The following is a 14,066-nucleotide window of genomic DNA, read 5'->3' on the forward strand; positions in this document are numbered from 1 at the left end:
GCAGTTTCTATATCTGTAACATGGGACAGTTGAAACAAATACTCAATAATCTGTCTGAATGAATACTACTTCAAGCACAGGGTCCCCAGGGGTCCATCCGGCTATCCTTCAAGGGTGTTAATCATGCTTTCTCTACAGTCTGTCCCTGCCACACTCCCAGATTCCCTGAGCTATATTTGGAGGCTTAGACTATAGAGAGGAAAAAGAAAGATAAGGAGAGGAAAGCAGAAGACGAAACCAACAGTTAGTAAATAGTCTGATAACATTCTTTTTCACTTATCCCAGAGAATTCACTTTCCCAAAGGTAAGGATAACCAAGTAGAAATTCTTTCTTCACACACTTGAGGGGGAAAAGAAACCCCACAATTAATATATTATCCACACTAATAGAACGGATAATGATTATAAAACATAAGCAATCAAATACCATTGGATCTTAGAGTCTTGGGATGTAGTCATACATACCCATCAAACATTCCTTCTTACTCACTAACTATAATTTCATACCTGTCTTCCTTCTCACTTATCTACTTCCCACTCTAGAAAGGAAGTACATGAATATGGACAAAAGAAGAAAGCATCATTCTCATATCCACAGGCTACTAGGAGAAAGCATTCTAAAGTTCTCCACATTGAAAATACATGGAGCAGGAGCCTCAGAGCACTATGCCCAGCGGCTACCAGGTACCAGCTGAGTGACCTCGACAAGTGCCTGGACCTCTCTGAGCCTCAGTCACTCATATGTAGACTGGAATGTTATCATGAGACATAATGCTCTGAGCACAGAGTCCGCTAAGACAGCAAACATTTCATAAATGCTAGAAATAATCGTTGCGGGTTTCAAACATTTGTTTCATTGATTGGTTGCTCTAGTTAAAAGTCTCTGCCATGACCAAAATTTGAAGTTTCCAAAAGCCACGATAGAATTCAGGGTGAGGTCATTGGAAAGCCAGCTCTTCGTTGAGGACACAGTCAGCCACTCTTAGCACTGGAGTTTTCAGTTGAGGAGATATAAGAAAATGGGCAGTGGGGGAAGTATCGTAACCAAGGACACTTCATAGATAAAGCACAAAGTGACCCTAAGGAATGAGATATACAGTGCACTTGTAAATAAACATGTGGCCAGCCTGGAAAGAACTTGGCCTTTGAGATCCTTAAAACTGGGTTTTAATACTTGTTCTGCAACTCACTGGTTAATAATCTGGGGGCAGAAATATTGAATCTCCTCCTCCGATTCCTCTTCTGTAAAACTGGGAATCTAAAACCTCTCTCAACAAGTTGTGCTGAGAGCTAAGTAAGACATGTATGTGACAGCCCAATGCCCAGCACATAGAAAGCTGTCAATCGCTTTTATATTTTTTCCCCAAACTATTTGGAAAATAATTTTCTAATTTTGAGGATGATAGGTTGGTCAGACCCAGAGTAGTTATATGTGATTAAATGGTGTTCCACGGTCAGAGTAAAATTTCACTTCATGAGAACCATCAGAGCGTTCTTATAAATCTTATCATAAAAATATGCTATTTAGTAAGACTAGAAATACAAGACCCAAGAAAATGTCCTCTATCCCTTCAAGGAAGCTCCCCTTAGAAGGCTGTCTCATCTTATTATTTTAAGAGGGACGCAGACACGCTGTAATAACTAATGACAGTAATTCACAGTCTTGAAAACTGGAACCTGGGACCTCAGTCCAAGAGCGGGAAGGTGCTGTCTCTGACTCTGAGAGGACCCTCTGCCCTCACACCGCTCTGCTCCCTCTATACCCCTGTTCCTACTTCCTCTCCCCCCAATCTGTTTTTCCTTTCCACTTGCCAGTAGCAACAGCTGGTGATATTTAGCCCAGGAGTAGTGGAACCCGGGGCCGCGATGCAAAGAATGTGGGATTATTTCTCCCATAGAATAAGCATCAAGTAGTAAAGCACTGGACAGTAATGTTCTGCCACAGAGTGGTGACAGCCTCCTTACCCAGGGACACAAAATAAAATCACTTGAGCTCACATCATAACGGGAGAAGCTTACGCACCTCGAGGGGAGGACAGCCTGACGCTGCCCCCTGGATCAGGCAGCTTCATCTATTTACTTGATTGAGAATTGGGCAACAGATGCCTGACGGGGGTCCACCGGGTGGGAAGACAAAGAAAACCAAACCCTCTGTCGAAGCACTCGGGAAGAGTTTGGCTTTGTTTTGCTTTCCATGAAATTCCAGTCTTAGGGGGGCAAAACACACGATGAGTAGACCGTCACCACAAATTAAACATTAAGGCGAGAAGGATAATGTGATGAATCTGCAAACCTTTTCTTCCTGATAGTGATTTTGCCCTTTGCCAGAGGCAGAGCACGGGGTAATAACCTTTATCTTATATGAAAATACCAAGCTGCACAGATCATTTCTTTATCCAAAAGCATAGGCTCAAGTTTCCTTTTCCTTTAAATTCCATAAAATATGGGTCTTGCTGGGGGGGGAGTGGTGTGTGTGTATATATATATATATATATATATATATATATATATATATATATATATATCCCCCAACTTTTAAGTAATAATAGATGATACAGACAATAGGCTGAGAAAAAAAGGATGCTAAGACCTTCCTCTTAGCTTACGGATGAAAACATCTAGAGTCAGAGACTTCATAATTAGAAAGGACACTACATCAACATGAATGTAAAATGGATATTTTGAAATGTTCTACAATAAAATTCAGGCTGTGGTTCATCCTTATTCTTTTCTCTTCCCTCCCATTTTTCTGAATTAGTAAAGTTATATGATGTTCATATAGAGTATAAAGTACATGGATACACAGCCACAGAAAATTTGCCCAAGAGGAGCCCACATGGTTTAGGGGAAATAGCACAGGCTTCAAAATGACAGACACTTGTGTTTTCATTCCAGCCCTGTCCTTTAGAGTGGTTTTTAACTGTACTCGCAAACTCTTCTTTTTTCCTAAGCAAGCCAAAACCTTGTCTTTGAAATACCATTTACAGTGTTTGTTTGCTTAGCATGTCCTCTTTTCATAGAGAGCATGCAGGAAAAAATAAACACAGGTCTTGTCCCTATCAGCAACATGTCCCAAATTAGTGAGGTTCAGATTACAAAGTTCCACTCCAATGCACAGAGGAGGCCTGTCCGCCCTGAGCTTCTTGAGGCAGAGAGAGAATGTATGCTTCCTTTTCCACTAAAAAAAACGACAAATAAAGAAAAAAATTCTGTTCGGATCAAGACTTCGGAAAGAAAATCTGTTGGCCCACAACGATGTGCTTAGAAAAGGCCAGACTCTATCTTGAAAGGGAAAAAGAAAGGAGAAAAAAGCCAAAGGCCACACCAGCATGTACTTCCCAGGAGAACGATATTTCCTAAAGATAAACTGCTCCCTAAACAAGATTGTGGAGCAGTAGAGGATGAAGGATCCGAACAGGTACATGATCTTCAAGGTGGAAAGAGTTCGGAATACTAGCCCGGTCCATATATATGCTCTCATCCTAACATTTAGAATATCAGAGTTATGATGGCAGGTGCCTCAGCCTGAAGACCAGTGCCTAGCACATAGAAGGCATTCAGTAATATTTGTTGAAAATAATGAATGAATCTCCTGTACCCACAAGGCTGTACATCCGTGGAACCCAACAGACCCAAAAGTCCCTAGAAACTTGAAACACTTGGGTACAGGGGCGCATTTTGATAAATGTTTTCCAGCGCTTCCTGAAACCATTAAATTCCCTAGAAGATGGGATTGACATCATTAACATTTGTCTCATACGTCTATGATCCAGGTAAATATCAGGACCATGAGTCTGCTGGTTTCAAAAGACTTAGGTCCTTATACTTCTGGACTGAAATCTCAAAATTCAAGAAAAAAGGTAGCGATACTCAAAATGATTGATTAAATATATTATATTACTTTATATGTGTATGCTATACAATAGATACTGTTATCATTAGATAATAATACACACACATAATCAACATATCAACCTGGCAAGACCTATTTTTTTGCACTAAGGCTCTGAAATGAATCATGCATGTGACCCTGGATGAGCAATAAACCTCTCTAGGCCCCAATTCTGTAACTGCATAATGAGAAGACCGGACGAGATGGATGGTTCCCAAAGTTTGCGGCAGGTTAGAACCACCTGGGGGGCCTTTAAAAGTCTTGATGTTCCAGCTGGACCCCAGACCAGTTTAATGAGAATCTCTGGAAGTGGGAACTGAGCATCCCAGGTTTTAAATTGCCCCAGGTGATTCCAAGGAACAGCCTTCAGTGAAGACTCTTGGACTAGGTGACCTCTAAGGCCCCTTCCTATTCTAAAACCTGAGGTACTTGAGTTCAGAAGAGGTGACATGACCTCTCCTGGGATTAGAATTTCTGCCCCTTGTGTGTCGTGTACCTTTTTTTTTTTTTTTTTTTTTTTTTTTTTTGCGGTACACGGGCCTCTGTTGTGGCCTCTCCCGTTGCGGGGCACAGGCTCCAGACACGCAGGCTCAGCGGCCACGGCTCACGGACCCAGCTGCCCCACAACATGTGGGATCTTCCCGGACCGGGGCACGAACCCGTGTCCCCTGCATTGGCAGGCGGACTCTCAACCACTGCGCCACCAGGGAAGCCCTCGTGTACCTTTATCTACCTACTAGAATTAAATTGCCTAGGGATGGGACTTCCCTAGTGGTCCAGTGGTTAAGACTTCACCTTCCGATGCAAGGGGTGCAGGTTCAATCCCTGGTTGGGGAGCTAGGGTCCCACATGCCTTGTGGCCAAAAAACCAAAACATAAAACAGAAGCAACACTCTGACAAATTCAATAAAGACTTTAAAAGTGGTCCACATCAAAAAAAAAATCTTTTAGAAAACAGTTGCCTAGGGACTACAAAGCAACATATTTCTATGCCCTCCCCAGCAATGCTGAGCCAGGGAGAGTCTGGCTGCTGCTAACACTGGAATGAAGGAAGCAGGGGCAGCTCCTGGTCAGAGACGCACGCCAGCTCCTGAGAGCACAGGCACCACGAGGCTGCGTGGTAGAGAGTGTTTCTGCTCCTGTGATTTTGCCAAATCTCTCTTCCTCTACCCTGCTTTTTCTCATCTAAAAGCATTATCTACCACTGCTAGGAGGAGTTTCTTGAACTTGTCCTTGAGAAGCCAGATGGTTAACTTAACTGATCTGAATGGTTGAGGACAAGTGGTTCCTACTTAACATGCGCCCTAATGCTGTGCTCAGAACAAGGGCCCATTCCCCTCCCGCCCCCCCAGTCTTATGGAAGAGGTTCTGAAAGGCCATGGGCGGGGTAGGGGAGCAGAGCCCAGGGACCTGATTTACTGAGAGCGATCTACGTTCCAGACACTCTATTTACATTGTCTGAGTTCATCCTTGATGTTGGAATTATCCCTGTTGTACAATGAAGAGAAATGGGCTCAGAGGGGTAACCTGAGTTGCCTAAGGACACCTCTAGCTGGTCAGCAGAAAAGCCTCGATTGGAGCTCAGGTGTAAGTGAGCTAAACGCCACTCTGCTGAACACACAGTGAACAGGAAACAGCTTTTCGCTTTCAATTAGGAAGCAGAATAGTACATCCAAAAGCTTAGAGAGGGTGTAGGCAAATGAGAACCAATTCAGGGGAGGGTTCAAGACTCGCTTAAAGACATGAGAGGGTCTTTCAATGAATTTCCTCCTTTTCCCTCCACCTTCCATCTCATCACAACTCAAAGCTTCGAGAACTTTTCAAGATGAAGCACACTGCCCCTCCTTCCACCTCCCCTTTTATAGTCAGACTACAATCCTTATTCCAAAAATAAATCAGCCTGATGAGAGGCCAGAAAAAGCAAAGCTTAATTGTTTTATACTTTCATTATTTAGTTATGGGACATTCGTTGGACAGATTTATCATCACGTTTTTACAAACTCCCCTACAAATAAATAATTCTAGGATATGCCTAAATTACTCTGGCCTTCTGACCCAACACGTCTTTGTAATTACTTGGCACTCCAACTGTATGCTACTTAAATTAGGTAACAGTCACCAAGTTATTTTTAAGCCCTAGCAACACACACACACACACACACACACACACACACACACACACACTCACTGCTATACCTAGCTTGTTATCTGCACTCCTTTGGAAGAGGAGCTAAAATTGCACTTTTACTGATACCATCATTTCTGTTCGACCAACAGTAATAATATTAAGCTACATGTACTGAGTGTTCACCCTGTATGAGGAACTGTTCTAGACACTTTGTACCCATTAATTCATTTAATATCTAAACTACCACCATGAGACAGCTACTGTTATATCCTTTTTGGTAAATGAGGAAAGCAAGGAAGTAAGCGAAGTAGCCATCAGTAAAGGGCACAGAGCTAGTAAGGGGCGAGCCAAGACTAGAGCCCAGACAGGCTGGATCCCCAGTCCTGCCTGGATCACTCCACCATTTGCTATAAGGCTAATATTCAGCATGTTTGGATATTCAACAGAAGCTCAGAATAACACATTTGTGGGTATATATTATGCCCTTATTTCACCTGCTTAAGAAAAAGAAAAAATCCTCCTAACATCCCTGACAGGCAAGAGGAAGACTTTTGTTCCCCCTCACAAAACAAAGCAGGAAAGAGAAAGAATATTTCCCCGGGGTCTCTGATTTCTGCACATAGACCTTCACTTTGTCATCAGACTCAGCACTGCCTGCAAGTGTTTACTTAGAGCCCTTTTTGACTATGGGAAAATGCGCCACCTATGTCGCTCATCTCAGGAGTTGCGAAGGAAAGTTTTCTAGCGTAAGAAGCTAATTCTCTCTGTCATGGAATCTTCCCTATGCATCAGCCTCCTGAATTGATGCTCACTCTTCCCCCTCCCTCTCCCCAATAAATGTCTCTGATACAGACAGAGGCAGGCCTGTTGGAGGATGAAGCAATCAGTCACTCTTTGTTTTGTGACAGCACAGAGCAAGTACAGGCACGGGCCCTGACAGACCCTCGTGTTAGGGGAGCACTAGAGACCCCCAAGGAGGTGCCTGGAAACCTCCCACTCTGAGGCGGGGGGGATGCTTCTCCGTAGACCTGATAGCCAGTTAGTCAGAGTGGAATTTCAAGCTCGAAAATCTCTCAACAATGGGCACATGACACCAGTGTTTAGGAGTGAAAATGTTGTCCATACTATACTGTACAATACTCCCAGCCTTCTTAATTTGAAAATATTAAGTTTAAACATGAAACATATTGAAATACATTCAAATATTGTCTATACTCTAAAATCTTTCAACAACCAAGAAAAGAAGAGACAGCAAATAGGGAAAGTGTTAACAATTGTTTAATCTGGGTACTAGGTAGATGGGTGCCCATGATACTCTTTTCTATGTTTCTCTGTATTTGAAATATTTCATAATAAAAATGTTAAAGGCATAGACTGTCTTTCAAGAGGAGGTGATGGTAGACTAACCTTTCCTACATAGGTAAGTGACAAATTATTTCCCTGAACACAGCCTTGCTAAAAAGAAAGGGAGTCTTATAAGCATCATGGCAAAGATGGTAGCTCTCATTCTGGAAAACCCAGAACTGTCTAGCCTCCTTATTGAGTTGGGTGAGAAATCACATTAAACCTCAACTTTGTGTAAAACAGCTTGTAATTCTTTCAAAGACTTTGCAGGTCTCTAAATATACATTCATTTGGATCATTTTTTGCCAGGTTGAATAGAAGCACAGGTCTGATGCCATTTATTCTTCGGAAGATGAGAAGAAAACACAGATTCAGACATAGGTCACAACAGGGACGGGACTGTAAATTAGAAGAGTAACTTAATCCCAGGGGCTTCTGCGCCTCTGATCAGTTTCTTCCCAACCTGACACAGCATGACTAAAATGGTATCTGAGCAGCCGCTCTGCTTGACGGGCAGCACCAAAAATGGAGAACATGGCATTGAAAGAGGGGGACAGAAAACTTGGACAGGGAGGGTAGCAACCGGTGTTTACAAACATAAACCAGAGAATCAGATGGGTCAGCCATAAATTACCCGAGATTATACTGAAATCTCTGAAAATAAGCTAATGAAGCCTTAGAAGTTTCGACCTTAGATTCTAACTACCCCCACCCCAGATCTACCCTACAAAAGTCACTCATTCCAAAATGGTACCACCGCCACTCTCGCTAAAATAAAATCTTACATCACTAATGGAGGGGGTTACTAATAAACCTCAGCAGAGAAGCCAGACCAGAATGGTCTGCTTGACCCACTCAAGAACCTAGGAGAAGTTGCTGGCTATGCCTTCTGAGAGATGCCCACCCCACTTTTCACCTCAGTGGTGCTATGGTATTAACGTTTGGTTTACCCAGATGAAAGGGTAGCGAGGGGCATTCGAATACCAATCTCTTTCCCTTCCTCCCCATTGTGGTCCCAATTTTAGGCCATTCCCCCAAAAGAGACCAAAGTAATAATGACAAAAATAATAAAGTAGATTACTGATCCTTTTGCTCCTGAACTACATATATTCAACCAAATTCCCAGATATTTGAAGAAAGAGCCCCCCAAACTACAAATAATCCAACCTCTACCACCAGCGCGTCTTCCAGGTCGACCGCCGCTGTGTCTCACCAACCCGAAAATGATGAGCCCTCACAGCGGCCTCCCAGGCACCCAGTGGTGAGGTCAGCAGCATGTCCGGCCCCGCCCCATTGAGGCAATCTTCCTCACTGACACTGAGGAACAAGCGCAGGCTGCCCGGGCTCTCAGCTGCATCCACCGGAAAGGGGGAAAGGAACCCCACTTTGATCAGTAACACCTAGGAGATTCATTGCCCAGCGATTGACAAGCCACACTCATACACAACAATGCCCACTGCAAAGTAGAGGGTAGAATCTCCACCTCTTCCTAATCACCCTATGTTTATGTCCAGGGTCATCTTCATGTGGATTATGTGATGCCTGTCCTCAGATCATACAGACACAAAAGGTCTGCTTTCCCTCAATGACATCTACTCTACATGAGCAACAGACCACCCTCAAGATCATTGCATTGGTTCTCCCCTTCTTGGCTCCCCAAGACAAACTATTACAAATGGGAAGTTTAGAGACTGTATTTTCTCATCCAAAAAAGATGAGAGAAGCCAAGATCATGGGGACAGAACGCTAGCTGGGTAAACCTACTGGGAATCACTCAAAGTCAGCCAAACAAGAATACAAAACAATAAAATACAGGGGTACACAGAGGAAATCTGAGCATATCTGTAACCCCAAGAAAACCCATCAGCACCAAAAAAAAATACCTGGGAGCTGCTGGGAACTCTCTGGATGCAACTTCCATGATGTTCTCCTTCTCCTGAGGGCCCACCAGCCCAAGGAAAGCCATACTTTTGTGCTAGCTGAGCCCAACAAGAGCAGGTTTGAGGGCAGTAAGGGTGGGCAGAAGGGATGATGTCAAAGACATTCAGAACTGTATTTCTAAGAACACTGCTTAACAAAAGGCAGACTGCACCATTGGGAAGACAAGAAGAAGAATGGCAGAGCTGGCCCACAAAGGTAAAACTCCTAACTTGCTCAGCCCAATGGCCTGTTGCAATTTAAATATGCAAGGTGTTCAAAGGAACCCAGCAACGTCTTTGGTCTACACACCGCACGAGACTGGCTGGTGATGTGGCCCAGACTGTATGCCTTGACTCAACACACTTGGGAAGAGAAGAAATAAGATGCCTATCTCTCACTACCACCACTACCCCCTGACAGAAGACACCGAAGATGAAGTGTGGTGTGCAGTGCCCCAAAGAATGGCATCCGAGGGCAAAGAGGCACACCTGGGCTGGATACGAGACGCGGGCTCCACTACTAGGTTAGGCAATGCTGTGTGGAAGGAGCCCAGAGACCAGGGAGCAATTAATTCCTGCTGCCAGGGCTCAGCGACACTGACCTGCCAGTTATTCTGTGCTCAGTGGGGCAAGTGACCCACCACCCCATCTTAGGGAGAGCCATGATGCCAACGGTTGTCAGGTGATGCCAGAAGGAACTGGGGGGCGGGGCTGGGGAGTATTTCATAAAAATGACTCTGTCCCTTGAAGCTCTGGCAGAGGAACGGATGTTTGGGGTGAACTTATACTTTGTGAGGGACCTTAGAATACAGCTCTCTGCCCTTCCTGAAGGTCACTTTCAGAGAGGTGAGAAAGAGGAAGAATTTCCCACCAAAAACTGGTACCTGGAGGTTTCCCTGTAGTTCACCCCAGTTGCGGTTTCCTCTGTTCCATCAACTTTGATTAAGTCTGAGAGACAAGAACTTTCCAGCTAGTTTGACTGGACTAGAACTACCAGACCAGGCATGACTGGAGATGCCATCTGGTGTCATAAAGCCCCTTTATAGAAAGATGAGAAAACGGTCTCCAAGAGGGGAAATGACTTGCACAATGCAAATGAGAAGGTGAATGAAGACTAGAGCCCAAATCTTCTGGCTATCAGTTCAAGGCTGCTGGGTTTCTCTCCCAACCCCAAAATAATTGAGAGGGCATGGAAGGGAAGACAAGAAGAAGATAGGCAATTCTGTTTTTGTTTTTCTTTTTTGCAGGAGGATGCTGTTACTTCTAAGAGAAAACCCAGAGTGACCCCAGGCTTACCAGGACTGTGCTCAGGGAGGGGGTGGGGGCATTACCTTTCAACACCAGAGGTTCTTTGCCTTCTCTCTTCAGGGACTCGAGAACTACGTGCAGTGGCTGGGAGGGCATCACTCGGCTCGGCTCATTGGTATTCTCATCATAAACTATAATTTCTTTGGAAAAGATCCTCTTGAAAGAGTCTTTGCCTTCCCTACAGGAAATCAAGTCTAAGACAGTGATCTTGCCCTGCTGTAGTCTCCGCCGGCTGATCTTATCGGCACAGTTAATGTGGACAGCTCCTTGGATGTGACTCTTGTTGTACTCCATGAAGGGCCGGCAGTCAATGATGACGGGGCCCTGGCTCGGCAGGTGACTCTTGCTGCATTTGGTCATCTTCTTTGCCAAGTCATTGGGGTAGATTATTTTGATGCTGGCTAGCTGCTTGGGGGTCCCTGACACAGGGCTGCCCACCCCACCTGATGGACTTAGAGAGCCTGCGTTCTCACTGTTGTTGACCATCTGGTTGGCCGGGCAGGTGGTAGAGCTTCCAATGGTGGTGGTGGTGGTGCCGGCGGCAACGGCTTGGGTTGGGGCCTGATTGTCCTTGTCGTAGGTTGCCACAGTGCAGCAGCTGGCACTGCTGCATCCACAATTCAGGGAGCGGGCAGAGCCGCTGGATGAGGGCATATACGTCAGATTCGCAGCCTTTAGGGACACAACGGTGGTGGCGATGACAGGAGGGTGGCTGGTACTGCCAGGGGTGGCAGAGCCAAGGTAGCTAGAGTCTAAACAAAGGTTGAGATCCTGAGGTCGTACAGGCCTAGACAGTGCCACCACTACCCTGTCGTCTAAAGGAGACGGAGGCATGAGGAGGCTGAAAACTGGCAATTCAAGAAGAACTCAAGACAGTCTGTAAAGAAGGGGAGGGGGGAAAGAAAGAATAAAGTCATGTGACACAAAAGGCAGTCGAATCCAATCCCTAGGAAGGGGCTTTGCATCCCTCTGAGCGAAGTTGTCCTAAGTGCCCTTTACCCTGTCACTCTCAAAGCCTGAAGCTCATTGCTATGGATTCAAAGAAGATGCAAACCTGAGGACCCCCCAGTTCTTGCTAAGTCTAAGGTTGGATGTAAAGTCTATGCAAATGTTGATGAACAACCTTCCACCGACCCACACCAAAGTCCAGCCTGAGAAAAGGTAAAAGCACAAAGAATTAGAAAAGCTGAAGACAGAAGGGAAGGCTCTTAAGAGGCATCTCTTCTGGGCCTCATCTCCTGGGCAGAAGTTAATGCAACCGTCTGAGAAAGACCCATGCGTCCACCCGTGCATACTTTCCATGTAATTCCTTCACCCACTGCAAAGGTAAAGGAATGACCAAGAGTGCTGGCATGGCTCACGGGAATATACGGCAGCTAAATATACATCAGGGGCGGATGTCAACTTTCTGCACATCAAAATGAAAGCATCCCCCTAAGTGAATCTCTTTAACTGCCAGCTATTCTTACTTTCCATTCTACTGAGTCCTTTGAAAAGCACAACAAAGTCATATTAAAACCTCCCATGTTTCCAATTAGCCTCTTATAAATTAATCTGCATTTCCTCTTTCATTACAAACTAGTCTCCTAGAATGAAGCCTCAAGCCAAGGAGCCAGGTCTGGAAACCCCAACTCTGGCAGATCCATCCCTTGGATTGCTCCCTTGCTGCCTTTAAGGAAAGGACCACTTCAACTCTCCTCCCTCCTTCTTTCCCCACAGGCACATCCTAGAGATCTTCTCAATGGGAGGCAGCCGTTATGCATAATCTTTCAATCCCACACAGATATCCCCCCTCTTCAAGAGGATGGATTCATTAAGAAGACTTCCCAATGAGCCCGTCCTTGTGGGAAGTAAAGAGTTGCTCAGGGGTCTATCTCCTGTCTCATGAGAGGGCGCGTGCAAAGGGACAGTTCCTTCCTCCCTGTAGGCACAGGGGCACTCCACACCCGGGCCCTGATGGCTCCTCTCCTATTAGACATACACACAGAAAAGAACCCAAACCCCATGCAAGAGTAGCTCATCTAAACGAACTTTAAGAGATGTCTGGAAAAATGTCATCGAACATCCCTCTACACAGGACTGTCACCACTCTCTGACACAGAGCCAAAATGTCACAGGCAGAATCCACACATTCACACACACAGGGACACGCACGTATCACATCCACAGATCGCCACCGACTCAGCTTTCTCTCACCACCTTTGGATGGGCAAGAAGGACCCAACCCCTTTTCTCCCCCCCTTCCTCTTTTCTTCCCTCCCTTCTTTCCTCCCTTGCCCTCCCGCCCTCCCTCCTTCCCTCCCTCCCTTGCGTAGTATTTTTTGAAGAGCAAGTACTATTCCAGAAGCTATAACTGTTTCCCAGCTGGACCAAGCAGTGAAAGTCTTTGCTATTGTGTTACCTGGTAGGGTACCTCCCAGGATCAACAGTCCACTTCCCTTGAAAGGGGCATGAGCGTGTTCACGGAGACACAAGCTGGGACTCCCACCTCCACACGGAGTGCGCGGCGCACACACACTCTCTCTCACACACACGCGCGGAGTGTATAAAGAGATCTGCATCCCTGCAGCAGAGGGTCGGGCGTAAATATATATTGCCCGTGAAACCATCCAGACTAGCTTAGGAAACCTCCCAGAGAAATACTGAGCTATCCCCTCTCCCTCGCTAGTCGTCCTTCCACCTCTAGTCAGGGGCTGGAAAGAAAATGAAGTGGTCAGAGAATGCTCCTTCCCCACTCCTGGGGCACTTAACATCCCCCTTCGCAACACAGCGCACTAACAAGTCCCTGGCATTTAAAACTGCCGCAAAACGTCCCAACAAACCTCATTTTTTCCTCGCCCCCAATCCAAGTAGACTGCAGAGAGAGTAAACGCACAGGGCAGCGTGAGGCAACAGCCGGAACCCTTTAACCTCACCTGCTGTGGCTCTTCCGTGACCATCGCAACACACACACACACACACACACACACACACACACACACACACATTCACACCGCCTTACACTCCCGGGCTCTCGGGAGTAGTCACGATGACTTCCACTTACTTCATAAATAAGTGTAACCCTCCACTATCTGGCGCTCCGCTTCGGCTGTGGATTCGCACATTCAGCCCTCATTCACTTGGCTTCATTGATCTCCAGCAGCAACATAGTTACTTTCTCTTTTGCTACACTGTAAATGTAAGGTTCTGAGGGGGCGGGCCGGCTGCCGACCGACGGCGCGTTGGACCAATAGAAATCCAGAGAAAGCTAACCGCTACTTCGCAGCAGCCCGCGGCCAATGGGTGGCTGGAGAGGGCGGAGCCAGGGCGTGGCCTTGCCTCCTTAAGGAGGGTTTATCCGACGCCGCTTCGGGTCCACAGTGTTATAACACGGGCGGTGATGTCATTGGCAACCAATCAAAAACTTAAAAGGGCCAACTGGGGCCCGCGCGGAGCAGCTGCTCTCTATTTACATGTAAACCGAACCGGCAGGATG

General features: G+C 45.8%; 1 protein-coding gene across 1 annotated transcript in view; it reads right to left on the reverse strand.

Moving 5' to 3' along the window:
• The window catches only part of DUSP10 (dual specificity phosphatase 10), a 39,368-nt gene extending 25,643 nt beyond the window's left edge, over positions 1 to 13,725 (reverse strand). Inside the window, exons 1-2 of the mRNA XM_079932746.1 lie at positions 13,635 to 13,725; positions 10,615 to 11,468 (exon numbers count right to left, since the gene is read on the reverse strand). Coding sequence (XP_079788872.1) covers positions 10,615 to 11,425 — 811 coding nt within the window. The 5' untranslated portion in view covers positions 11,426 to 11,468; positions 13,635 to 13,725. The remainder of the gene's footprint in view (positions 1 to 10,614; positions 11,469 to 13,634) is intronic.
• Positions 13,726 to 14,066: the final 341 nt, after the last annotated feature.

The sequence above is a fragment of the Stenella coeruleoalba genome (genome assembly GCF_951394435.1).
Source record: "Stenella coeruleoalba genome assembly, chromosome: 1".
Taxonomy (NCBI): Eukaryota; Metazoa; Chordata; class Mammalia; order Artiodactyla; family Delphinidae; genus Stenella; species Stenella coeruleoalba.